At 39.7% G+C, this 28,000-nt stretch overlaps 1 protein-coding gene across 2 annotated transcripts; it reads left to right on the top strand.

The window, feature by feature from the left end:
- nectin3b (nectin cell adhesion molecule 3b) lies at positions 1–27,997 on the top strand. 2 transcript variants are annotated; one of them, XM_020630199.3, is made up of 8 exons: positions 3–170; positions 7,715–8,062; positions 8,627–8,926; positions 9,844–9,961; positions 10,214–10,365; positions 21,995–22,139; positions 24,852–24,954; positions 25,358–27,997. In XM_020630199.3, exons 1-8 carry the CDS (start codon positions 92–94, stop codon positions 25,532–25,534), a joined length of 1,422 nt encoding a protein of 473 aa, XP_020485855.2. In that variant the 5' UTR covers positions 3–91; the 3' UTR covers positions 25,535–27,997. The 2 variants fall into 2 exon arrangements, with proteins under 2 accessions (XP_020485854.1, XP_020485855.2); XM_020630198.3 differs by lacking the exons at positions 21,995–22,139; positions 24,852–24,954; positions 25,358–27,997 and adding an exon at positions 13,550–17,859 and having other exon boundaries at positions 1–170.
- Positions 27,998–28,000: the final 3 nt, after the last annotated feature.

Below are 28,000 nucleotides of genomic sequence, written 5' to 3'. Positions count from 1 at the left end.
TGAGGAGGTTCCTCCGTTCGGCACATACCGCTAAATTGGCGTGCAGCCTACTCTCATGTGCTGAAGCAGGAGACTGCACCGCTTTTTTGAAATGCCACCGTCTTCTCACCGGAGTTACCCTAGACACAAGGGCTGGGTCGCATTATTTCACCTTTTGTGCAGTATCACAGGTGAGTGTGTAATTTCGTGTGGCAGTTTATTTGTCCTACTCGCGGTTCAAAGAAGTTTTCTGAGAGAGCAGACTGCCTCTCGCATCCTGCAGACATTCAACATCCACGAGTCTGCAAAACCAGCTGCCTGTATGTGCTCACATGGTGGATTATTATTATTATTTTTATTTTTTTAAGTTTAAGAGGTGTGGCAGGTGACATTTAAAGACTAAAGTAAACTTGGTAACAAGTTAACTTCAACGCTTGGGAGTCGTAACTAAGCCAGCTCCGTATCATGGTGTGACCAGAGGCTGCCATAGAAACAGTCCATAGAAACCACTGAGAAGCGCGTGCAATAATATTTAATGTTACGTACTCTCAACCACCTACACTTGGGCCATTGCAGATTCCTGAGGCAGCCATATTAGCTCTTGAAACAGTTTTAATCTAAGTAACATGGTGCAGGGATATGTGTGAAGCGGACTGATTTTGCAACATGTTAAATAACTTAAATTTGATTTAAGTTTCTTTCGTGAAGAAGTCATTGCTAAACGTGAGCAGCTCTCAGGTCGTGATGAGGGTCAGCCACCATGTGCCAGCAGTGGAGCCCTACTTCATTATGTTTTAATGAAGGTGATGAGCAATTTACTAACTCCACCCCCGAAACACGCTAACTTTATACCCATTCCTGTTTGATGCTGAATTAAAAACTAAAACTTATGGACAACAGTTCAGCTCCTCTTCTTGAAAACAAAACTCATACTTTAGTTAGTTAAAACAAACCAGTAATATAGGCCTAAGACGACAATTTGTCTCAGAAAGCCTGGTCTCTACAGGGTCTATCCTTAGACCACCTGAGATACTGAAATACTCCCTCTAAAAAGCCTTATAGGTGTAACTGAAAGAAAGATACAGGGGAGGCATTCTTCTGAAAGGGCCCACATGCCTGCAGTTTATGCCATTACCAAATAGGGCTAACAAAGTATTTTTTACAAAAAATACATCTTCCACAAACTGCATCTAAAAATAGATTTAGATTGGAGTCAACCCCTGTTGTACAACTTAACTTTTATAAAAAGTACAACGTTTTAATTTATTTATTCTCCGCCTCTGTTGCACTTTAGCCACTCGCTAGTTTAAAATGTAGAGAAGTTTAGCACTTTTAACTTCTTTGGTAAAGTCTGGTTTGGTAAAGAACTACAGACATTTTTCAGGATCCCAAAGTCCTTTCCAGCACAGACTGTTTACATCTGTCAGAGAGTTCAGGTTAAGAAGCAGAAAAAGGTGCACATTCATCTAACTTAAGTGTAAGACTTGGCTACTTCATTATAAGGAGGCTTGACATTGTTCCTTTTACAATACAAAACCGTAGGCACATACCCTCATAGCTTATCATTTTTTGGTCTTGACAAGGAACTCGCAATTTTCCTTTAAGATTTCATACTTCTCACCTAGATGGGATGTGTCTTGTGGCTTATCAAAGCTACATTGACCTTACTTCTTTTCCTCTTAAATGTTATAGGGAAAGCTGACTGATAGCTAGTTCATCATATTCACATGGACACCGTTAAGTCATGCTCAGAGTTTGAAGCTCGTATGCATTTTTAAATTGTATTGCTATGTTTTTTTTATATTGCTAGGTTGCAAGTAAACTTATATGGTATTCTTTACTGTTTCTTGATTGTTAAGCAACTGAAAATATAAAAAATTAAAATCCAGAGGAAATTGTGCCATATTGTAAGATTAAACAACACATTTGATAACTGATTGGATACCAGAAGTCAGTTTGACATCAGAAAAATGGTGACTGTGAATATGGTGAGTATATTCAGTAGGACCCGACCGATAAGCGATTTTTATGTCTGATGCCGATAACGATATTTGGGAGAGAAAAAAATCTGATACCGATATATTGGCTGATGTCTTTTTTTATCGCTATCTTCGATCTGTAGAGATTAATAGATATAAAAATATACACATTTATTCTGTTGCTCTCTCAAATGCAGTTATCAAATACTCGTGGAAAATATATATTATTTAGAAAGATGTTACTCAACTGATAAGTAACTGCACAGTGCATCACTACTTGACACTCTGGAGAGTGATGATGCATGCTGTAATCCATAAAGCGCCCTCTTGGTGAAAAAGAACTGATAGTTTAAGTCAATGAAACTCAAATGAAAGGCTTTTATCTGATGAATAAATATTGTAATATCGGCACATATCTGCAATAAAAGCAGCCGATACCGATAGTCACTGGATATGCTAATATCGGCCAATATTAGAGGCTGGCCGATTAATCGGCCAGGCTCTAATATTCAGGTTCTAAAGTGATGATGTAGAGCTATAACTTTGCCCAATTTCACACATGCAGCAGTGATGCATATTTGTTTCACTCACTTACGTTGAGACTAACTCCAATTATAATGCATACAAATAAAAGTATCAAATAATACCAAAAACTGTGGTTTTGTTATTGATAGCGTCAAGGTTTAAGAACTGTAACTTGTGAAGTGTCAGTTTTTCTCATTCTTTACTGGCTACTTCTAACATGTTGATTTTTATTGTCTTTGCTGATCTCATCCTGTCCATGTAGTTGAATGATCACTCTCCCTGCACCTTTTTTATTGCTGCCCTCTGTAGTCAGCTAGAAACACACATTTCATCAACTTTGTTGTGAAGTACAGTTAAGCCAGCTATAGGCCTAAAACATGTATGGGAAAAATGTTGATCTGAAGGTCTGACAATCTGAATGGTTAAACTGCCATTCAATCATCCTGTCCTGCCCTGCACAGCTGGCTTTGCCACTTTCACCCTAACACCATCATCCCTTATGTTCTGATTTCCACTTTTAACAAGACAACCTGCCCTCTGGCAAGACACCCATATTAATATACTTGCTGCCACATAAGTGGTGCATGTGAAGGTAATATTGACTAAAGTGAGAACGAAGTGAGAACGAGCAGCAGAGTGTCCCCAGGGAGCAATGTGTCCTTGATGCTAGGATATCTATAATCTGTTTTCTGCTGTGTGTGTGTGTGTGTGTGTGTGCGTGTTAAAAAGACACATTGTGTTGCATTTGCAAACCAAACTGAGTGGGTCTACTGAAGCAACTCTCTTTGAGGATAGAACTATTGTAAGAACTTAAAGCGGTTTCTTCTTTGTCTGTGAAGCACAAGAAGAAAAAGAGAAACATTCTTATTGCTATGTCAAGATAGGCTGAATATAAGATCAGATAGACTGTGCCCTTATTCTCATCACTTTCTTATTCTGAGTTAGAGAGAACGAGGGCATGCTTATGTAAGGTTGTCGTCATGTCACCAATAAAAGTTTAATACTGTCCCTATACCTCTTCCATTATATATTCAGTTCAGTTAAAAAAAAAAACAGCTTTCTTTGCCCTTAGACTGCTGCTATTCTTGACTTTTAGCCTTATCTAAAAGTATACAGTGGGTCATAAAGTCAGGTTTCTATTAGGCAGAAGCCCACGTTGTAGTGTAGTACAGTGGTTGATTTGTCATCGGCATTGCGTAGCCACATTTCTCAAACAAATTGATTATATTAAAGTCTACTTACAATTATTATTAAGAGGAATTCAGTATGAACTATGTATTTGTTTCAGTATGTGTTTTTTCCCTCAACTTTTATTTTGCCACTGTACATCAAGTACCTTTTGCAGTTTGTCATTTTCTGGTGACATCTCTTTATGAAATGCCAGTTCATTTTAATGTGTTCTCAGCTCTATGGTGCCTTACATGCCCACTTGACTTATAGTGGAGATTCTCTGTTTTGGTTTGATTCACTAATCGCACGTCAGAAAACCGTAGCTTTTCACCATCCATATTAGCTTCACTCCTCTTTTGTGGAAGTAGTGAGCTGTTTGCACAATATGTGGGTTACAAAGACATATTATTCAGAACGCCTCCATATATTTTATTTAACCCTGAACTAAACATGAAGTCCCTTCAATTTTAAAATACCTTCTCCCATTGCTCTTCAACTATTGTCAATTCAACCAGTCATCCTTTCTTTCTAGGTGATGTATTTTGTCAGTTCTCAAAACTAGTGCTTGATTAACACCACTAATTTGTTGTCAGCGATATAATATGTTAGCGTTTTATGTCATGTGTTTCTAGACTTGGTATGCTGAGTATAATGAAAAATAAATTTTAAAAAAGGGCCAAGAAAAGCATACAGAGCCGTGACATAATTTTTCGCTTTCAGATGACAATGGAATCTGTTATGGGGAACTCTGATATAAGTTGAGGAGAATGTTAAAATAGTTTTCCAGGACATTAAGCTTTTTCTCTAATTTTCCATGACTTGAAAATGAGTCGACTGTTTTCCAGGACACATGGGAACCCTGTTTTAGATGTGGGGATGATATGCATATTTATGGTCTGAACACACTAAATGAAAGCAAATGTGCTATTTGTTTTGTAATAGACAAAGGACAAAGACTGGTCGAGCTACTAAAAAATGTCCATGTCTTAGTTTTGGTTGACAGAGAGACTTGCCGTAGATGGTGGCTAGCACGGGCGCCAATGCGATAATATTTGAACACTTTGTTGTGTTTTTAAGCCATTGACTAATTTTATGTGAACATAGATATTTGCAATAAAAATGTTCAAAATCTAAGAGTTGAAATCACATTAACGAACACAATATAACTCCAAAGGGTTTTTTTTTTTAAGCCTGATTGTTGTTAAATCCAGATTTCTTCCTCGAGTGATATCTTGATCCAATTCTGTAATGTCCACATGTTATCAAGCAGAGATTTTTTATTTTATTTTTTTTGCTGGAATGCACTGTGCTGAATTTAAGTATTAATTTCTTCTTTGTTTCAGATAAGCTTAGCATATTGTATTAAAATAAAGCTTTACAGTATTTCAAGGTATTCTTAAAACAATCACCAATAGTAAATTGCAACTTCTTTTTTCTCACTGCTATCTGCACTTACTGTAACAGTTTCATAATATCTGTTGCTTACATGCTTCCAGAGGATGTGATGGAGGACAGAATGTACAGTCCTTGTTCATTGGAATAAATACACTTTGATGCTAATATTAGTCTTCAACAGTGTGAGTTAGCCAAATTATCTGGGTATCTTCCAAAGATTGGCCTTTAGTGCAGAATTCCCTCTGTGAGTTTCCACAGTGACACTGAAGTTGGCAAATGACAAAGTGAAGAAAAAAAAAGAGAAAATGATGTACTATAAAAAGTAAGAAGAGTAAGTTAAGATTCGAGGTATTTTGGCTCATGACATGATGTACGGATCTCATTTATATTCACTAATAAAAGAAAGCGTGCAAGGGGAGGGATCTTTTATTGTCAAGTGTGCACAATGATAACTGCTTGCAAAAAGCTCATGGGCATTTGAGTTAAGTTTTCAGACGAACTAAAAAAAACATCTTAAGATCCTTTAATTAAGAGGTACCATAAGAATTGTGCAAACTTCAAAGTAATGCTGAGTTTATGTTGAGAATCGTCTCTTTTGTTTGTGTACACATACATGTAGGTATTGTAGTGAAACCAGTGCACAGACCTAAATGGCACATAAATTCAGGAATAGTGTCTCCACAACATTCACAGCTGAACATCTCCTCACTGTGGCACTGATATCCGCTGCCCTTTCTCTGTATGAGCAATACGATGACTCATGTTGCCTTCTGTGCAAACAGTATGCTATCAAGAGTTGATAGCCACATTGAAGAATTGGCTTGTATATAATCCCAGTCCCATGTGGGCTGACATATAATAAGTGTTGAAAACTTTGCTCAGTGACTCATTATATTTGAGAATTTGATTAATAGATAATTCAATATAATATAACATTATTAATTTAGTTAATTCTCCAATTCGACTAACGAGTCACCCTTCAATATTTGAGTTGGGATTTGTTTTGTAATTACCTGGAAGTCCTAGAATCTAATCTACTCTCTGAATCAAACATACAAAATTAAATGTAACTAGGAAAACCAGGAGCTATGTCATAATGACAGGGCTCTCAAAAAATCTAACTGTTTTCTATTAGCAGAAACACAAAGAATATAAAATAGACATTCATATGAAATAGGCTTAGACCAATATTGGAGGACATGGCCTTTTTAGAGGGAGTTTGGCCTGAGAAAGAGCTGTTTTTGGCAAAACTACAATAGAATATTTGCAGTCAATTGCCAAGAAACGCAGCAGGTTTTGATTTATGATGATGTCTTCCTGCTGGCAGCTTGTAGCAATTAGTGATCTGGTTGAAGACTTTGGCAGCCTAGCAGTGTTATTTTGTCTTTTCTAAATCACAAACATAATTCCGCAGTTTTTGTGTATCGGCATCCTGGGGATACATTTCCTCTCACTTGTGTTTCATACGTGACTCTCCTCACTCTCAGCCCTCTTTCTCTTCTCTCAGCGATGATGTCATCCTCTTCATGTTAGCATATCTCTTCCCGTCTATTTTTTTCTGCCGGTCTCAGTCTGTTCCCTTCATCTCCCCCTGACTTCCCTCAACACGATGTCGAGATCTCTGCTCTCTTTTGAGATATGCTGTTTCTCTGACAAGTGCAGGTGACAGGGTGCAGGAGGTTAGTTATATTTGGACAAAGGACCTACAGACAGTGTGCTTTTAATTCTTGAATTTAGGTCAGAAGGAGGAAAGCAATAAAGACAAAACAAATTCTTGGATGGAGCACTCAGCCACTCTGTCAGCTGTGTATTATTTGTGGAAAACCCAGAGCCTGCTGTGCTGGTATCAAGCTTTGATCCCAGTCTGATACCCGCAGATGTCAGATAGTATTGAACTTTATAGATATGAAATAGTCTTAACGATTGACGTCAGAGGCAACACCAAAAATACTCACTGATGCTGTTTGTTGATCTCTTACTCAGCATTAGATTGATAACTCATCCACTCTGGTAATCCCATCCAACATTTTCAAAATAGCAAATGTAATCGGTGCCATTTATGCCCCATATGATCTTTTTCAGTTATTCCAAATTTCATTTTTTCCTAAATAAGTTTTTTTCAATATTCCTGCTGTCTTGTAAAATCAGAGGGCCCAACCAATGACTTGATAAAAGCTACTGATATTTAATTGCAGGTTCTGTATTCTATTTGAATCCAAATTGTTAATACCTGCCCTTTATATTATGGCTTAAAGAAACAATGTTTTTCATATCAAATTAAAACTGATGTGATTATTTTATTGGTGAATCGCATTTATTTTTGTTCAAAATAAAGCTGCAACAATCAGCTGTTTAAACTGTGATGAAAGTAATTGGCAATAATTTTGTTTCTACACTGAGTCCACCTCTACAAATGTGAATATGCACTTGTTTTTCAAGCTACCTATGATCATTTGTATTCACTGGTAATTGGGTCCGTCAATCCTGGCATGAAGAAGGCTCAAATAATGCACTTTAGTTCAAGAGAAGCATTACATTTTAAAAATATGACAATAATCCAAACTTTTTTGACAGTGCATTCATTACTTGTTTTTGTACAGTGTTTCCAAATTATCCAGTGAATGTCATTGTTTGTGGTTAAAAATCTTGCTTTTGTGCATCTGCAGGTGTATGGGGCAGTCAGGTTCTGGTTCCTCAGAGGGTGAACGCTGTCCTTGGGAAGAATATGACATTGGATTGCAGGGTGGAGGTGGGCACAAACCTTACCCTCACACAGAGTTCCTGGGAGCGCCGTCTGCCTTCAGGCTCTGTCACTGTGGCGGTCTACAACCCTAGGTTTGGCATTTCCATTCCTCCAGAGTTTATACATCGCCTGTATTTTCGCTCCCCCTCCTCTCATGATGCCACCATTGTACTGGAAAACGTGGGCTTTGCTGATGTTGGGATCTATACTTGTAAGGTTGCTACATTTCCTCTTGGAAACACGCAGGCCTCCACCACTGTCAATGTACTAGGTACGTATGAATGTTTGAGCACATGATTTCTTATTTGCAAGTACAACTCTTGTGTTCCAGGTGCTCTGGTAGCTCACCTGCTTAGCCTGATACGATGGGTAATAATGAGTCTTTATCGCTGTGACCTGGCTTCCATTCAAACCCAGAACCATTGCTGTATGTCAAAAAAAGGGAAATAACTCAGAAACAATAATATTGATATTTGGGGCAGCTGAAAGTAGGGTTTGACCTCCTTCACCTTGTGACTTTGAAAGGAGTTCTCTCTGAACCTTGGGTTATATAGGATTATATAACATAGGTCTTGTGTCTCCCCTGCACATACTTATATTGTGCAGTTTCCAAAGTAATCAGTGGAGTAAAACAAAGAAATCCAAAGAAAGCAGCGGTAAAGTATAAAATTGACATCATCAGCAAATATTGAAATTATTTATTGGATTACATTAGTGCATGTATTAGTGCATTAACTAAAGGACCTGTAATCAAAACCTCAGAAGGGTCTTGAAATTTCACACTGCCGTCTCTGTTTTTTCTCCTCTTTATCTTTGCTGGTTCTCTGACTCACAGTGGAGCCGAAGGTCTACGTGTCTGCAGGTTCCACCGCCCTGATCGATGGTGGAAATGACACTGTGGTGGCCACCTGTATAGCTGAGCGGGCCCGTCCCCCAGCTGAGGTGTCCTGGGAGTCCAACCTTTTTGGTCAGTCAGAGGTGCAGCTGCTTGATGAAGCCAACGGCACAACCAGCACACAAGTGCGTTACCTCTGGCAGCCCACACGTCACATCCAGGGGCACACACTCACCTGTGTGGTCCGGCACCCAGCTTTAAACAGTGACTTCAGGATCCCTTACCAGTTAAATGTACAGTGTAAGTGTGGTGTATGTTGGGACTATATTTTGGAAAGCCTTCTGGTATATGTCCGGCCAATTGTTAGTGTATGCTGTAGAGTCTACATTATAAGATGGAGTGGAGGCTCTCTGCTGTCAGTTGAATGGAGTAAACGGGTTAGAAATTTCTTTGCTCCCTCCCTATACTTTAATTTGAGCATCTAAAAAAAAAAAGCCAATTATGCAGAAAGTAAAAGAGAAGAATCTCACAAGTAAAGGTATTTTATGTCAACATTAGTTTCATTATTATGCTTGTCCTTGTCAATATTGATGTTTGATATATCTGACGCACTTACACAATGATTCTGTTTAGAGAAACGGTTAGAGATGAAATCAAGGACAATCTGCGCAGCTCCCTGCATTACATTTAATATAAAGCATGAAAGGCTGTCCCGGTGTTTTCCTTGTTGTTGTTTTTCCTTTTTTCAAAGTATATTTCCTTAGGCTTTTCTGTGTCAGTACATATCTGAGTATGCCCTTAAACTGTCAAAACTAAAAATGTATTCTGCCAGTAAGCCCCGAAAGATATAAGGGTACCTATTGGGGCAAAAATGGCTGACTGGGAACAAGCAGCAAATCAACTTGGGAAATGAGTAGATGTACTCTTTGAAATTTTTATTTTTTATTTGTTTGACAAGTGGATTTTCACTTGAGTTGGACTCATTCAATGTAATGCACAGAAAAGAGCAGACTAGTCATGTTACAGTAGTTCAATACCCAGCAGTCTGTAAGAGAAAGTCATCCTTTATGTTATAGCTACAGTAAAGCTTTTTTTTTTTTTTTTTTACCAGCTATCTTCAGGGAAATACCAGAGACAAAAGATTTTGATGCATGAAAAATTAAGCACCATCTACCATGCCAGTTAATAGATGTCTAAATGTTTCCCCCTCTTTGTAGTTTCTCCTGATATCTCAGTGGTGGGCTATGATGGAGACTGGTATGTAGGTCGGGAAAATGTTCAAATGGCGTGCAAAGCCAACGCAAACCCATCAGCTCATCACTTCAGATGGATCAGGTGTGTATTTGTGTGTATTGTATGACAATTTCCTTTTATTATATCAGCTGAAATGGGCAACGATTGACAACTTAAACCAAGTTTAAAATCAAATTTTCAAATGACTTGTACTCACTGGAACCTTCAGGTAATCATTTCAGATGAGCATTTACAATACTTTTAATGAAGTTGTGAATGATAATGCATAGAGAAGGATCATTGTTAAGGTGTTTCTTGGTATGTCTAAATGTTTCATTCTTGTATGCCTCATAGATTGGACAGTGAAATGCCAGAGGGGGTGGAAATACTGAACAGCACTTTGCTCTTCCTGCGTCCCCTCCAGCGGAATGACTCTGGAGTTTACAGGTGTGAGGTTGCCAATGACATCGGCCTCCGCAGTCGGGATGTGCGCATTCTCATACAAGGTGAGCAGAGAATACACGCTGGAACACAGCTGACTCCTATTGCCATCTCTTCCCTTAGGAAGCTCTGTGCGTGCACACACGTCATAGAGGGTATCTCTGCCTGTGACATTGTCCTTCAAGCTGAAATGTGACACTGTATCACTCTCGTCCATACTGTACATACTGACAGCCTGTCAAGCATTCACTTATGGTACAGTGTTAGCACTGATAATATTTTACCCTTTTATTTCTCCTTAATTGCATGCTGCATAGCCTTGATAAACATTAGGTATCCAGATGTTGAAAAGGGGAATTCCTGAGCCAAGCAGCTGCAAATATTTAAAGTCGCTTTAGACCAGGGTGCTCTGCCTCTGATCCCTTCATTGCATCTTAAGTCTTTTTCACATGTTCACTCCTAAAAATGTCAAAAATAATTTCAGGACAGACTGCCCCTGAAATCTTCCTGGGTTGTCTGTGCACATGGGCATCTCAAAGCAGGAGACTGCAGGACAGGGGGCGAGGGTGGGGGGGGCGCGTCTCAGGAGGCTAGACATTATGTAAAAAGGACAAGGTGGAAGATGCAGAGAGGCAAGAGTCTGATGCTATGATTATAGGTCTTACCTATAGTATTGAACATTTTCACAGTATTAATGGATGACTCCACTGCATCACACTGGTTGCTCACTGATCATGTGATATGAAGGCCATCACCCCCAACCAATATGGTACATTTTCCTGAATTATCCTGCTGCATTCTCACGTTGGTTAACCCTGACTTCAAACAGAATTTTTACTAGAGGCTGGCAGGAAAAATTTGGGTATAAGTCATGGTGAACAGTTCAGCCGTTTACGTTCACTAATGCAGCTCATCCTGAAAATAATTCAGGAGTTTGGTGCAAGTATAAAATGCCCATAAGTGTGTTGTGTCTCTTGTATATGATGAGCATGTTCCTCTTGTTTCACAAAATCTGCTTTGTCTGTGCTCGCTTTAAATGAAGGTATGATTGTTTCTCTTTTACAACTCTCCCTCTTCCTGTCTGTGATTCTTTTATTTCTGCATGTGCCATGAGTATGAGGCAAAGCCTGCAGCCTAACTGTGAGATGATGTCCCAGATTCATAAAACATTAACAAGTTCTTTTCAACTCCTATTTATTATTTATCATCCATATTTCCTTTTCCTTTGAGAGGACCTGTACGTGTGTGTGCAAGCGTACACATGTTGATGTACTCTTCGTTGTGTGTGTGTGTGTGTTGCTGTGGTTATGTTCACATATGTTGGTTCATTGCCTCTGCATGGATTACTACGAATCATATACTAGAGACTACAAACCTTTGGGTTTGTGTTGGTCATGCCTCAGATGCTAATCTTTTCCTCACATCTGGCCTGGCAACAAGGTTAGAGTGGCAGTGTAATTTTGCAGCACCATTAAAGCTTTTAGACTCAGATTCTTTCCATTACTCGAGCTCCTTGTGATTATGGCTTTTGGCTTTTCTGTTTTGTGGGCATCACCACTAATCCAGTTCAATTTAAGGTTCCAATACTGGTGTAGAGAGATAGCGGGAAGACACCATTATACTTGCAAAACAGGGTGATAAATGCATATTCTCGTGCAATTTAAGAATGCAACATACTATTTTGTATGCAATACAAAAGTCTTGTTACGGGAGCATAACCCAAACCCATGAAATCTTTGGATATTGTGACCCCTGGATGCTGACTGCAAAGTTTTAACATATTTGAAAACTGTTTAAGGGCTTTTGATAACCAACAATTATTTAGTTTTTAATTGTGGTTATTAACTTTGACAGTTGCACATATCTGCATTTTGAGGGACTTGGTTACACAGCTAAAAGCTTTCCTGCTAACCTGTAACAAAGCTGTGCTCATGCAGTTCTGCTGCCGGTGTTGAAAATCTTCCCTCAACATTTCTAAATGGGCCCTTATTAAACTTTATTGCCTTGAAACTAACTGGTAGAGGCGATGTAACTGAGACAAGTATTCTTAGAATATGACCTGCCACTAAGGGGAAACTCTCCTGAGCTACTGGTTGAAAATGACAAAAGGAAAAACAGGATTTTTTTTTTTAAAGAAGCATTATTTAAAGTTGATGATTTCCTCCTTGAAGCAAATTTAACCCTTGAACCTGTATGCTTCAACTACAATATATGAGGACACCGATAGTGTGATCGCTGTTCTCCAACACACGCTCACACACCTTGTCCTAACAGCATGCAAGCACTGGATATTCATCGCATCACAGCATCGGACGTTAGCTATCCATTAAATAACAAAATCTTTGTGAACAGTATGACGTGTTGCTTTTCTATTAAAGTGAACAAACTGGTGCTTAGTATTGACGAGCGTTGAAGGCTACATCTTGAACGGCTCGCTCTGAGCCTAATAAAGTTTTTGTCTGGTCAAAGAACATTTCAATCATGGATGTGAAACATGGATAGTAATAAGCACCACTACCAACACCCCAGGAGCTAACAAGCTCTGTTGAGTGAGAAAAGTGAATGGGAATGAAAAGTTAGACACAGTGCCTTGAAGAGCCCCCTACTTTCTCAATTCTCATCTATGTCTATGTGAGCGACAGGAATTCAAAAAGGAATGGGCATGGGAATACTTGAATGTGTATATAATTGCCTATCATGGAACACAGCCCGAGTCTTGCAAACATCAGAGAAACAATAGAATTTCCATATTTTTATTGTTGTTCCCTCCATGTTCGATACCTGTTTTAGTTGTAGTCAAAGCCACTCACTCCTGTTTCTAGTCACAGATTTCTTCAGCAGATGTTGGTTTGCTCTTGCCTTGCCTTTTAAAAATTCAACCTTTCATGTTTATTATTTTTCTGTGATTTAAGGGTATTTGACACCCCTGTCACAGTTACTTTATAAACCCTAACAAGGATGTTTAGGTTTTGATAAATTTGTGTCTATTTCCTCAGTCTTTCCTAAAAAAAAATGTTTTTATGAAAGAGTCCATATTTCAACCAGTTTTAAAGAAATTGCAATGCAAAACTGATGCTGCTGCAAGAATCTATACTCTAGTTGGAGTGGTAGTTTAGTTTATGGTTTTGTCAACCTGTCCCTACTTTAGTATAATGCTGATATAGTTGGCATTGACATTCTCTGCTTTTCTGTCTGTTCGCCTCTCCCTTTCATCCTCTTCTCCCCTCTCACCCTGCTTCCCTCCATTAGATCCTCCCACCATGCCTTCCACCATTACTGCTCCCGTCCTAACTGGCTCCGCCTCCTCCACCGTTGTGGATGAAAAGGGGCATGTCCTTCTCAGCTCCCCCACACTTGAAGCCCTACCAGAAAGTAATCTTGGTTCCATAGTAGGTGGGGCTGTGGGCGGGGCCTTGTTCCTGCTGCTGCTGCTGTGTTTGGTGGGCGTGTTTTACCTACGGAAACAGCAGACCTTCCATGGGGATTACTACACCAAGCAGTACCTGGGAAACAACGACCTCCAGAAAGCCCCCACCCAACACGAGCTCCATCCTACTAAAGCCGGCAGCAGCTCTCACAAACGGGACCAGGATCGTGAGGAGTGGGGCGACCGCCATCTCAAACAGGAGCGTGAGCGTCGTCTCCACAACAATTATAACGGAGAGGAGTATCCCGCCAATGGATACACGAGGGCAATGAGGGAGAGTAGTCCTCACAACAACCATCAGCAGAATCAGCACCGTGAACACACACAGTATTCTAGTCCTCGGCAGGCCAGGAACACCAGATACCCTCGATCGCCTAAACCTCAGGGAAACGGCTCCCCATACATGTCAGATGACTGCTATGATAGCGGCCCTGAAGGCGACTATGTCTCCCACAGAGATGGGTCCGTCATCTCACGTAGGGAGTGGTATGTTTGATAAACTACATGGTCCTGCAGGAGCAGAAATATCACAAACATAGGTTTATAAAAGTGGGGGAGCAATTTCTAGTCTGTAAGCACTTGCACACTTTTACTTATCTCAGTTCAGTAGTTCTTGTGTTTTGTACAAAAGTCTTGGTCAATACTTGAGATATAATGTTTCTGTTCTTGATATGGAGAGACTGTGGACTGCACGGCCACTTTGACTTTAACGTTTTCATGCCTGGAGAATTTGGCATGTCTCTAGTTATTGTGTGTAAAGCCTAAAGATCCTGATGTATGTACTGTCTCTGCCTTACTACATGGAATGCCAATGTATTTATTATAACTAATGTCTTAGCTTCAGTTAAGTGGTTGCCCTGAGGAGTGCAGATCACATATTGCTGTTGTACATAAAGGTTTTGTTGTTTATTTCTACAAAATCCACCCTCTCAGATATACAAATCAAGTCTCACAGATTTGGTCAAAAGACCCCAAATCTGACTTTTGGGAATGGTAGAGAACCCATGACTCAAAAGTAAATGCAGGATAATCAAATGGCCACAGATCTTTTTTTTGTAACCAAAACCCAGATGCAGAGGCACATATGCTTATTCTAATTTAAACAAAAAAAGATTAATCTTGCTTAGAAATCAGAATTCTTTCCTTAATGAATAATGATAAGAAAAATGAATCCACTGCCTTTTGCAAAACTTTCTTATAAACATCCTCTTAGTTTGTTTTCCAAGACAATGTCTCTCCTTTGTTTTTCTATCCCAGTTTAGGACTCTTGTAAGCTTCAGGATGTGGCCCCTAATGTTCCACCAGTTTCCTTTAAAACTGACGGCCTAGAGCACAAACCTTAAGAGCATTTCAACAGTATGTCCTCAGCTCATCCTCTATACAGTAGGGGAAGGGCAGAGAAAGAGCAGGCAGGGAGGCCCACATGACTGAGGCACAGTCCTCTCCAACAGGCTACGTTATGAAACAGTCAAGACTTGTTATGCAAATGTGCTACAAATTTCTCCAAGTCTAAATAAGATGGAATATCAGGGCATTTGTTTACTTTTTCAGTGGGGGAAAAAAGTTTCAGGTTAGTTGTCCTCTAATTTACCAGGATTCTCCAGTTGGCTAGCAGATTATAATGGTTTAGTTGAAATGTTGCACTCTGGCACCATACCAGGGCTGTTGGAGGTTCAGGAGGGCTATCAGCAGGGCCATTGTTAAAAGCAGGTTACAGTATGACAGCCACCATACGCTGGCCTCCTAGTCACAAAGTATTTTGTTACACAAAGAAATCATTCAAAAGTGTGGCCAGTACACGCATACCACAAACAACCACCGATGGACTAATTTCACCACTCTGAGTAATCCGTAGAAACAAGACATGACTGTGTCACAATTACAATCTGACGCATTAATAGGCTTACTGTTGCTTATCCATGATTTCAGCTGCACTCTCTAATCATGTGCACCACTTCTTTTAACATTCAACATGCATTATTACTACCATTCTATCATTCAAGTGTTATGTAGACATATCAGGGCAATCGTGACAGACATTATTGTTGCACTGATCCTTAAATCCTGCACTCACAATTATCTACTAAGTTGGTATGATACAATTCCCCCCTTGTTTTTACTTGAGAAAGAGGATTTCAGGCTAGTTTTATAAAAGAAAACTGTAGAAATGTCTAATCAGCCATATTTTGTAGCTAATCATGATGTTATAACATTGCAGGACATACCAAGTACTGTGATTGAACTGAGGGAATAGTGATAGAATTCTGGAGTTATTGTGCCCCACTATTTTATTTAGATTAAGTTATAATAGACTAGAAGATGTATTTCAGTTGTTTCATGTGATCAGGTAAAGAAATAAATCTGAAGTATTTCAGCACAGCTTGGACTTCCCCCACATATTAACCAGACAGTATGGACAAGAAACACAATTTCTTCCATGCTGGCCAGTATTTGTGAATACATGCCAACTCTAATACAACAGTCACCTACACAATATTTGCAGCCAGATGCCAAATATTAGTTCAACTTGTATGTATAAATATGATGACAGTATTGATGACTAGCTAAAAGCTTATATATAAATGGCTAACGTATCACTGGTTTGTACAGCGTCTTGTAGACTGAATTAGGAGTGAAAAGATGCTTTATGCCACTTTTTTATGACATTAAGAAATGTCAAACTGGGAATTTGTTATATTGTTATGAGCTCTCAATAATTATTTGTCAGGGTGTGCATTGTGTGCAGTGAATTTGCTGCTGTTCTCATAGTGAGATATGATAATGTGCCACTGTTGCATAAAGAGAATATGAACCCTTTACTGCAATCAATGTTGTTTAAAAAGGTGCGTAACAATAATTGTTTTATGTCCATATAAACCTGCTTCACAATCCTCTTACTAACTTCAGTTCACTCCATATCTCTACAATTCCTCACTTTTAGAACCTGTATGCTTTCGATATGCAGAGGTTTCGAGATTTCCTTCTGCCACTTTTATCTCTTGCTTAAAGCAACATTTCTGTGCAGATAGAAGTTTCCTGGGTGAAACATTAAGAAGAAATATGTTGCATAAAGAGATGCTTGTTCAAAATTATTTGGGGGGAAAAAGATGTTTTCAAATGTCATGAGCTCGAGAAACCAAATTAATAGATAAACCATTTTTTGAATTGAGATGCAGGTTGATATCTCAGAAATTAGATACTGCTTCATGCAAGCGAGGATATTAATTACTCTGTGATTTGTGATGACCCTTTAATAGATGTGTCCATCATTCAGTAAAAATGATTGTGGAATAATAAGCAAGGTGCTGGGGTTTCATGTGCTGCTGTTATGTTGTTGTTCTCAGCCTCTCTGCTCACTTTCACATGAGTGCAGAGACAAATGGGAAGCACAGCAGCTAAACTCCTTCTGTTTGCTTCCCTGCCCTAAAAAGGAAACTCGACTAATCAATATCCTATTTTTGCCCGACACATCAGTTTAAAGCCCCACTACTGGGTGGATGCAGTTCTTTTATACTGTCTGACATATTGTTTTAAGCTCAGTCATCCATACCTTTATCTTGGAAAAGTATTCTTCACTTTGGGTTCAGTTCAACTAGTGCCTTAGATACCTAGAAGAATAAATTAGTGTTTTTTATTATTGTTTTAATAGGGATGTAAAAACATATGCTGTTGCTTTATGAGATTTTTTTTTTTTTTTTTTTTTAATTTCACTGCAAATAACGTGCCATATTTACTTTCCTGGAAAATATCTGACGTATATTGTCAAACCTAGAGGCATTAAAACAGAAAAAGAAAAAGCTTGAATGAATTTGGATGTAAAATGAGTTCAGTCATGTCTTCACAGGTGTCTCTGTCAGGGTTATTTTTTCTTTATTATCACTGTTATTGTCAATGAAAAGCACCTTGTGTTCATGTATGTTTTTTTTGTATATACAGAAAAAAAATGTAAGTTTCTAGAGGGAGAAAAAATATTTCTGTGAGTGACAACAGTGAGCATTATTTTGTCAATCTTTTTAAGATCCTTTAGTTTAATAAAGCACCTTAGCACCTGTGAGTTATTTTCTCTGGAGCTTTTTAAGCTTGCAATTACTCCGACTGCTCGCTCTCTGCTCCTCTTTGTGCTTCTATAAATGACATCATCTCTAACTCCCTAATGCATAAAGCTACACCCCACACACACACCCCCAATCCAGTGCGCACATGTGGAACGCCGCAAATGACGTAATCCAAATTCATGTTTCCTTGATTCACCTTATCTTTATTAGTCTTCAGTGTCCAAAAATGCTGTAATATAGCGCTTTCGTTCCTCTCCACTGGTGCTTCTATAGTCGTGGGAGATCTGACACCTCGCCACAAGTCCTAGTTTGCTTTGTTTCAGGGACAGAAAGACCCTTGGTTCTCCCCCACAGCTTGCCTCCTTTGTGAATTCCCCCACCCACCCCCGTTCTTTCTCCCACTGTCTACCAGTTGGTAAAATTAAACGCTGAGTGTTTATGTCTGGCCCAAAGTCCCTACTCTGGAGCCCATTGACTGTCCCCATGGCAACAAGCTCATCTGGAGCTGCTGATGGAGGCTGTCTCTTCCTGCACGCTTTACCTGGACACAGAAAGCAGAGGGAGAAGAATGTCGCTGACGGGGGGGGGGAGCGGAGAGTTTAAACTCTGCAGCTGTGAAAGGCAGCGCAGAGAGGGAGAATTAGCCACTGGAATTGAAAATGGCCCATTACGCTCTGCTGCATTCACACAGCTCCTCAGGCTGTAAGGACGTAACACGCCAATGTGACCTTGACACTGTTTAGCTTGGACTCCAGGTCCTCAAGACACGTTTCCTTTAAAGGTCTTTAATTCAGCTGACCTCTGTGTCTCCAGTAGTTCTAATGTTGGTCCCAGCAGTTGTTGATATTTTGACCTTGAAAGGAGGGAAGGCTGAGAAAAGTGACGAAGCTCAGAGTAATGATGTCATTCAGCTTGCTTTAAATTAGTTTCATACACTCGTGTAGGAAATCAGTGGATTTGCTTTCTGCCTGCAACACTACAGTTTCCAAGGATACTTTTCATAACACACAAAGGAGTGAGCAAACATCTCTGTCAGCGTGGAGGGACGCAGCGTTGAGACTTTGATAATAACTCCTCAACAGAAGTGGGATCTAATTGTCTCGGTCGTTGAGCTGAAAATATTGAAAAAGATATCGGGAGAGGAAAATAACATACCACCCACTGCTCTGACCTTCGTCACCTGCTTTGCTGTTACACCAGCATCTGCTCCCCGAGGGATCTGCTGCTGGGCAATAGCATGACCCCTTGACCCTGCTGTTGAAGTTGTTGGAGGGTGGGGGTGGGTGGGGCGGGAGTGTAGGGGTTGTCCTGCCATCACTCGCTCCCTCACTTCTCCTCTCGACAGCGAGATGTGTGCTGTTAAATTCATGATGAGCACGTCTGCTGCACTGACCTCCAGAGCATCAGCATGCACTTTTCTCTTCACAGTGATGATGTGCATGTGTGATAAAGTGCTGAAGTAAGAGAGACATAAAGGAAGAGGTTTGCACTGGAGCCAGATCTCCGTCTGGGGACGGTTGATCCACCACTAACGCCACTAATCTCAGTCCCCCCCCAGAAGGGATGAAATTTGAACCAATTAAATGTTTGTTTATTCTTCTTTTTGACTTTTTCCCTTCAGTTAAACTTGTATTTTCCCACATATTTAACACACATGTAAGACACTCCTGCCTAAACCTTAAGATGCTACTGTAAATGCATGTAGTGTTTGTCCGTCAGTGCACAAATCTGTCACAAGGCATTCTAGTCGCCAGCTTCATGAACTGCATTTTTAGATGCTTTCTGATCAACTTGAGAGGCTCTTGTCTTAGTTCAGCAGCCATCAAAGGTAATCGAACGGTTATTAACTGTTAGAGAACAGCTTGAAGGGAGAAAAGAGGTGCGGGGGAGGGGAAAAACAGAGGAAGAAGTGGCTTTCAGGGGGCGAGTGCAGAAGTCCCAGCTTGTTCAATCTGCATCATAATTGAACTGTTATTTAAGATTCTCATCCAAGCACATTATTGATTTTTTTCTCCCACCTCAGCAGCTAAATCAAGTGGAATTGACCATCACGCACTTTGATTTTTTTTCACTCTATCACCTTTTGTCCTCGTGTTCCTTCAGTCCTACAATCACAGTTTTTCTTATTACTGCTGAATAGCCAAAGCTGGTTGTTCGAAGAGTTTAATGCATCTTAGTCACAATTAATCCTAATCCTCCTCTGTGGACAACATGGAGCACATGCAAGCATATGGTCAAACAAAGCTAATTTCACCAGACTTCACCAGAGCATCTAGACACACAGGAAACATGGAGGACAATAGTGACACAGAGAGAATGGAGGGAAGGGATGATTTAAAGTGATGTATGAGTGAGTAATACAGTTTCAAGAAGCACCAGCTCCATTTATCTAGATTGATCTGCAGCCTAATTCTTAAGCTTAACAAACATTTTACCCTTGACAGACTTTGACACTCTTTGCAAAGCAACGTCCATTCAGAAAACAAGTTTGATGAAGATTGCATGGCCAGATTCAAATGTTTTAAAGTTGGATTAGTTTCTCATTTAAATAGTCATTTAGATATACTCACTTTCTTTTTAAGTGATTGATTAAAAAAATTCAGAATCATTTGCATGACTGTATAGTAAATACAAGTTACAGCAGCTAGCAAAGCTCTTTCTGAACGTAGTCTCTCTTTCCTGTATCTTGAAAGCTTCCTCATTACATTTTATATCTTATTTCTTTGTTTCAAAAGGTAAAATTACAATTTGTCTTTTCTAGGTTATGAAGTGGGTGCCTTAGATAAGACTTTTGTCTGTTGGCTGTGGTGCCATGTTTAACAAACAGATATGAGTCATATCAACCTTCAAATCTAACTTTTAGCAAGGAAGAAAATAACTGATTTCCCTAACTATCAACCTTCGTTTGTTGAGTTGAAGGTTTTTTGTTTTTTTGCCAAAGTGTTCCAGTTTAGTCAGTGTCTGCAGTTTATGCCAGCCTGTATAAAAGTGCACCACCTTTAGGACAGGAACATTATGGCAGCAGTTAAGCGCTGGTGGCATCTATTCAAAACGGTGTTTCCACCTTCAGGCAAAAATATTTAACAAAGGGTACAGCTTAAACACTTGATCTTTTTTTCATGTTATTGTGTGTGCATCATAACCCCTTTCCCACAGGCTGTTGGAGGTTAGACTTTTAAGCTTCCCTGTCTTTGTGAAAGGTATGGAGGCAGAATGGTGGAGCAGTAGTTTCTCCCCCTGGGCCAGATGTAAAGGCATAACAGAAATGAAATGCATTTTTGTACATGGAGGAGGTGGCTTGATTAGACTGTGTTTTATGTGTGTGAATGTGAAGAATGCAATTTACATGACTTCCCCTTGGCTCCTGAAATGCCTTAATGCTGTGTCATTTTACACAGTTTGCTTTTTGGGTCACTGTACAAGTATTATTGAAGGCGCCAATCCACGACGCTTTGGTTCTGTTGCAGAGTTGCTTAATATAAAAGGCAGACTTACTTGAAGTTTTGTATGTAATTTCCAAATTACACACAAAACAAAATATGACTATTTGGCCATTATGTTCATATGTCTAAGCATTTGCTGAATGTATTCAATTACATGTCCATGGCTTTCAATCTATAACAAAGTGTTGGTTAATCATTTCAACGAAAACATTTGTAACATTTAAATATTCAAAGGCTTTCATGGTTTTAGGTACCTGTTCCTCCCGTCCTCTCTTTATATAAGAAATTTAAAACCTGGTTGGGAGCACTCTTCTTTTGTCTCCAGGGTAAGAAAGAGAACAGAAGACACACAATTACGTTCAAAGCATTTTGTACTCTTCAGAACAAGCTGTGCTCCACTTAACAAACTCCTGCATATTGCAGGTTTAAAACCTTAGAAGTCCAACCTCAATAATACTATGTGCTCCCAAAACAAACAGGTTCAAATTTTACAAAACACCAGCTGAAACCTTGTTGTCTGCTAAAGTTAAAGTGTGAATATTGCAGAAGCTTAACTTTCCATATCGGATCGATGCATGGTGACAGTGATTGAGTTTGCCCCGTCACTTACCAAAACCAAAGCTAAACATTACATAGATGTGACTTTCAACTGTAGGTCTGCAAATCGATTAAATATTGACCTAAACGAAAGCAGACCTGACTCAGTTTTTCTCATGTTGACTTCATTTTGTTTGTAATACACTGAAAACGTCTCTCTTCTTTCTCACAGAACAGTCTCATGCGGAGAGGTCAAACTCCATCACTGTGGCTGGAGCGGTGATGGGCGCGGTCCTCGCCCTCTTCCTCATCGCCATCTTTCTCATCGTGATCCTTACGGCTCGCAAGACTCCACCCAATGCCTTCTCTGACAAAGTGTAGGTCTGACAAATAATTCATGGTGCAGAACATGCTCAGCTGGTTAATTAATGACATGATACCTTGTGAGGTTGACTGAAGCCCATTTTGTTGAGCACGGAGGCTGCAGGACAATGTTGAGGGGTTGCGCATAATTGCTGTCTTGGCAGCAGGCCCCTTGTCCTATTTAGTTCAGTGTGTTTCTATATACACCAGCTCTTGTTTTAATGTTAGAAAAAAAGAGGTATGTCTGAGGTTAAATTATTCAAAGCAGGAGTGACTGACTTTAAACTCTTTGTCTCCGTTTGTGTGTATGCTCTTTGTTTTGTCTGTCTCTGCTGTGTATGTTCTGAATAACTGAGACTGAGGCTGAATTACAGGACTGGACAGAATCCTTTATGTGGTCTGGTGCACATGAATGGAACCTTGTGGGTTTCTTTTGATTACCTCTGTTTCTATTTAACATTTTTAAGTGTACACTGCAATACAAAGGTGTGCTTTTATAAGTCTGACTCTGCTGATTAACCTTGTACCCCTCTCATACAAATCATCATTGTGAACCTGTGGAGCATATCTGCAAGGTTGCAGGTTGATCTTCTCATCAATCCTTGTTAGGCTCACTGAGCATGCTCACTACAGGCAAACACAATTACAAGTATGTGGCCATCTAGGCAGGCAGCTAGATCCTGGATAAATGTTGTTGTTTTTTTTAGTCCTAAACATTTTGCTCAGTGTCTCCTGAAATACGAGTTACATGCACACAAAAATTAAGTCACTGGCGTAGTTTAGAAGTGGAAAGCACAAAGCAGAGATCATCAAAGAATGTCCACATGTCTTCAGGATTTTGGATTCCTTCCTTTATTCTTGGCTCTGGTATTCAGTCCAACATCTCTGTGGAGATGAATCTTTGTCTTTCTTTGCTCAACCATAAACATTTCGCCCTCAGTAAAATTTAGCATCCTAATTTTACTGACAATGCCCCCTTCAGAGAAATCTGCATGGCTTTACTGTACATTCCCCAGACTGAATTGCAAACTGTCCCTTTTATATCTCAGTGAGAGTGAAAATATTCCCCCTTTGGACCCTGCTGACTGTAAACAGCATGAACTGAGTGGGGGGCGGGGGGGGATGTTCAACATCTATGCATGGGTGTGGGCCCTGCATCACTTGACACTTTACAGGACGGTGAATAAGGCCACGTGTTGGTCTGTGGTCAATGCCACGACAAACTTAGCATCTTAAGTGTGACCGTGGCTGGAAGTCCCAGTGGGATGATGGAGGGGGGCGGGTGGACGCAGGCATCGTCCCTCTCCTTCATTACAAACTGACACAAGCATAGGACATCAAGTCACTGAGCGCCTCAAATGTAATCTCTGACTGCCTCTCATCTCAACTAAGAAACAGAAAGAGCAGCATCAGTGATATACCGTGTTAGAAAATCAATGCATGTCGTGACATCGTTTTATAAATGGTCAAGGTCAGTTTGTAGGTTTAGGTTTAGTTGTGGAAGAGGGTAAGAGTGGTTCAGGGGAACTCGTGCAGTGAGCGATTTTATAGCAGCTGTAAAATGATTTCAGTTTACTTTCTTTGATTTAGTATTAGTAGTAGTATATGGTCATGAAGTCGTCATTGTCAGGCGTTCATACGACTTAAAGAGATACTGGAGAAGTTTAGGATTGTACTTGGATAATGCTGGTAGATGAACAGGATGTAGAGGAATATTTGTATAACTCAAATCAAACATTGGTTACATTCTGGTTTATTGATGCAAGCAGGTGCATTAAAAACACATACTGTAACTTGGTTAACTCACATTGTCCCACTTCTAAAATGCCGTGGTTAAATCTTGCCAATATATTCTGTCAAAATATTACATCTTTCAATGACACCTTTAAAATACCTTAGTTACTTTAGCAATAACAAGTAAGGCCCAGTTAGTGAGGTTTTTAAAACAGAGTTTGCTGATTGACATTATTATACTTCTAGCATCTATTGAGTGAGGTTTAGGAAAAAGATCTTGGTCTGGGTTAAAGAAGTACTCATAAACTTCCACTAGTACGTATACGTTTTACACATAATTAATGCAGTGTATAAGATGTAACTAACATGTGTACATTATGTTCAAGTGAACCTTAAAAAACAGATGACATGAGATGGGAGATGGCCGCTCATCATGAGGCTGTAACTTTGCTCAATGTTGCTAAGTGCTGTGCTCATGATGGATTAACGCTGCATCATTTGATATAGCAATGAGTAAGGTCTTTTACCTGATTTTTGTAGCACTACATATAAAGATTGATTGATTGAGTGATTGATTACTACTTGTTTTAAAGCGAGTTAAGCTAAAATACTAAAATACTGGATCCTACATTTCTCATAATGCTACAGGATATCTTTTTTATTCTTCATGCTGGTTAAGTGCTCAGATTATTGAAATGAAACACTTCAAGTTTTTTTCACCGCATTATTGCTACAAAATTATATTTTTTTAATTGTTCAGATAACCCAGATGGCATCACTATAAAACCATCAGGGTTGTAGTATGTGACTCAGAGGGCTGTTCATTCACCAGCCCCTCTGAATTTATCCAATAATTGGATTTTCACCAAGGAGAAAATATCATTAAACTAATTGTTTCATGCTGCTTCTTTCTAATTATACACTTTTCTCTATCCGGGTTTCCTACTGGAGATTCTCTCTTCATTGTTATTTCTCTGTCTCTTGCTCTGAAGGATTGACCTTCCTCCGACACACAAGCCGCCTCCTCCCCACTGCGGGAGAGCACCGGCTGTTCCTCTGGGTGTCCACGCATCACAAGTGGCCTGGCTCTGTCAGGTAAACCCCCCTCGCTGTTTCATGATATCATGTCAGCACATGGAGCTATATCTGAGTCATGTGGTTCTTTTCACTACACCACAAAGATTAACAAGGAAGAGGTAAACATCTATACTCTCTGACTGATGTGCTGATATGTTTATTAAGCAGGAACTGTCATAGACTCATTTAATATGTAAGATAATTTAAATTTTAATGCGCGTACTCAGCTCAACTCAAGTTTCATAAGCCATCACTTTTTAGTCCAAAAGGTCCAAAAGGAAAACATTCATCCTGGTTCTACTCAAACTGACATGAGAAATCATATGACGATATATTTATCCAGTGTTTTCTGCCATGAAAGAGCAGCTGCTGGATGTTCGATAAGATGTTTGATTATCTTTGATGGTTCTCTATCCTTCAGAATCGCATGGCAGAGCGCAGGTATGAGCTGACTGAAGGGCAGAACCCACCCGCTTCAAGGCCAGGACCACCAGCAGCAAAAAACCCACCCACTCAGCAGCTCTCCCGCCTGGAGTGGGTGTGTCATCAGAGTGGGACAGACCGGGTGTTCATCAACCACCGGGAACATTATGTGTGACAGACATCCTGAACACTTGTGCACAGGCTTCACCTGACTCACTGAACCAGCAATCCAGAGGCTCAAACAAATGGTAGCATTCGGGGAACAACGTCCACATACAAGCAGTCTTCACACATTTTCATGGTGTTTTTCTTTACATTAGTAATTCATATACTGCATGTGTTAAAGGATTAGTCCAACATTTGAGGATATATGCAAATCACTTCATTGCTTAGAATAAGATTCTAAAAAAATATTTAGTTTGTCTGGTAAACGTGAAGTGTTAGCTCAGCTTAGAACAGGATCTTGAAACATTGAGGGGTTAAAAGAGTCAGACTCTGTGCCAAGGTAACCCTAACCAGCAACCTAACAAGACTCCTTAAAGTCCTGCTCCTGTCCAAGATCTAGTCCAGCATCTTTATCATTTTTCAAAATGATCACAAACTACACATAAAGCAAGAGCACATGTGACAATCGGTGTGAGGCACGATTACACGTTTAAGCCTGTCTTATTAATTGGTAAGTTTTGTTGGTACTAGTAGTGGGACACATTTTACACTTTTTAACCCTGAGACAGAGCCAAGCAAGCATGTTTCCCCTGCTCCCTCTTTTTGTACTAAGCTTAGCTAGCTGCCTGCTGTCTCGAGCTTAAAATGTCCAGTACAGACATGAGAGTTGTATCCAGCATCTCATCTAATGAATGGGAAAAAATGGACTCCCTTTATTCCTTAAATATACTGTATTAATCGATATTTAGTGTTTTACATGAGGTAGGATACTCACTGCCCTCTAACCAGCTTGTCCGCTGGACAAGCGTGGATGCTGGAATAATCAAACTGAAGGTCATAGTTATCATAAATACACAAAGCCTATTTTCCTTTCTCCTCTGTTCAACAGTACCAACATATAAGACTCTGTCCTCAGACATATCATCAGAATAAACTATGACAGATCTGAAACTGCTTAGGTCCACTGAGACCAAATGTACTAACTGCCACACGGACCATGAAGGGATTAATTAAGGTGTTTCTGTCCCAGTTCTGTTATTTGCTGTTTTAACGTCATGACAAAATGCTTTTTGGCAGCAGAAGCTGCAGATTTGTAGTTGTGTAAATGTAGTCTGTGTCAATGTAAGTATGTAGAGTTGTAACTTCTACTAATCAGGGAAACTAATATAAAGCATGACTAATGTCACTCCTTTTATATAGTGTCAACTTTAAAAAAGTTAGTGTAAGACTTGTGGCAAGAACACGTATTCACTATTTTTTAAAGTTAATGGGAATTGTACAATCAATACTTCTGTAAATACCACGTGTGACTTTTATTTTGAAGATCTGGAGGACTAACAGTTTGAAGTGCCATATTGACATTTTGGGGGGAATTGTCTCTTACAGTATGAAGTCTGCTGTAGCTTTACTAGATTTCCATTCCCTGTCATTTTTTTTTTTTTTTGCTGTAAAATAAAAAGCGTGTTGTTCTAAGAATTCACCATCTTAATAATGTGGTGTCAGTAGATAAAACGAGCTCATCTGTTCTCACTCTTGAATAAAGAAATCTCCAAATGAAGGTGTTCAGTAACCTTGTAAAAGTAAACAGTGTAGGAGATGGGAGCTCTGAGTCACCACATCCACATGTGGAAACAAGAAGAAGTCCTTGAAGATTTCAGAGAGTTTGAATTGACGTGTGGAGGCTTTTTGAGAGGGATTCATCTCAAGGTCACAGTCACATTGTATCCACTGTGATTCTGGCACCAGGGACTTTTCATAACTACAAACAGTTTGTGTGGATGATACAGTGTATGCGCTTGAAGAGGAAGAGCTTTTGATATTTTGACACTGAAGTGATGGTTGACATGTTTGTCTGGTTTCTTTTATTCCTGCACATCAGTGGGTGATCAGCCGAGCCTCTCCATCTTCTCCTGAAGGGGCACAGCTGATACTTTCTTAGAGTGACACCTAGTGGATGAACATGTTATTACAGCCCCCCAATGGTGAACGTCAACAGTCCCATCCCCAGCTCGTCATATATTGATGATCGGTCAGGACACCTTGGCGTCAGTGATGATCGACGCAAAGGGATTCCCCTTAGGCGTCTATTTGCGACGCAGAGGGTCGCCCCATATACTTCAACACAATGCCCAAAACGTCGTATATGTAGATCGTGGCCAGGCCATCCAGCTCGTAGCAGCCTGATCAATATGGAAATAAAAACAATGAAATACACATGTATCAAATTGTAAGCCTTTTCTTCAGTGAGTTGAGATCACAACAGATTGAAACGTTTAACGTGATTTAATTATATTCGCCCGCATTTTCCTTTTTTCGAGCTGAAGATTACCGTCGGTACACATCGGGGTTGCCAGGTCCAATATTCCCACGCCGAACTGCAAAGCTGATCTTAATGGCTAACCAGCTGAACAGTGTACAGGGAGGGATAGTGGACAGGTAAGTATGATGTTGAACTCTAAAGGGAGTGCAAAAATAA

This window comes from Labrus bergylta, chromosome 14, assembly GCF_963930695.1.
Source record: "Labrus bergylta chromosome 14, fLabBer1.1, whole genome shotgun sequence".
NCBI lineage: Eukaryota > Metazoa > Chordata > Actinopteri > Labriformes > Labridae > Labrus > Labrus bergylta.
Note: the sequence above shows the minus strand (reverse complement) of the source record. Positions and strands in the feature narration are given on the sequence as shown.

What these genes read in the sequence shown, in the direction of transcription:
- nectin3b (XM_020630198.3), top strand. Translation starts at nt 92, where the DNA reads ATGCCACCGTCTTCTCACCGGAGTTACCCTAGACACAAGGGCTGGGTC. An exon ending in CACCACTGTCAATGTACTAG is followed by an intron (nt 8,063 to 8,626) that starts GTACGTATGAAT and finishes TCTGACTCACAG; the next exon opens with TGGAGCCGAAGGTCTACGTG. An exon ending in CATCACTTCAGATGGATCAG is followed by an intron (nt 9,962 to 10,213) that starts GTGTGTATTTGT and finishes TATGCCTCATAG; the next exon opens with ATTGGACAGTGAAATGCCAG.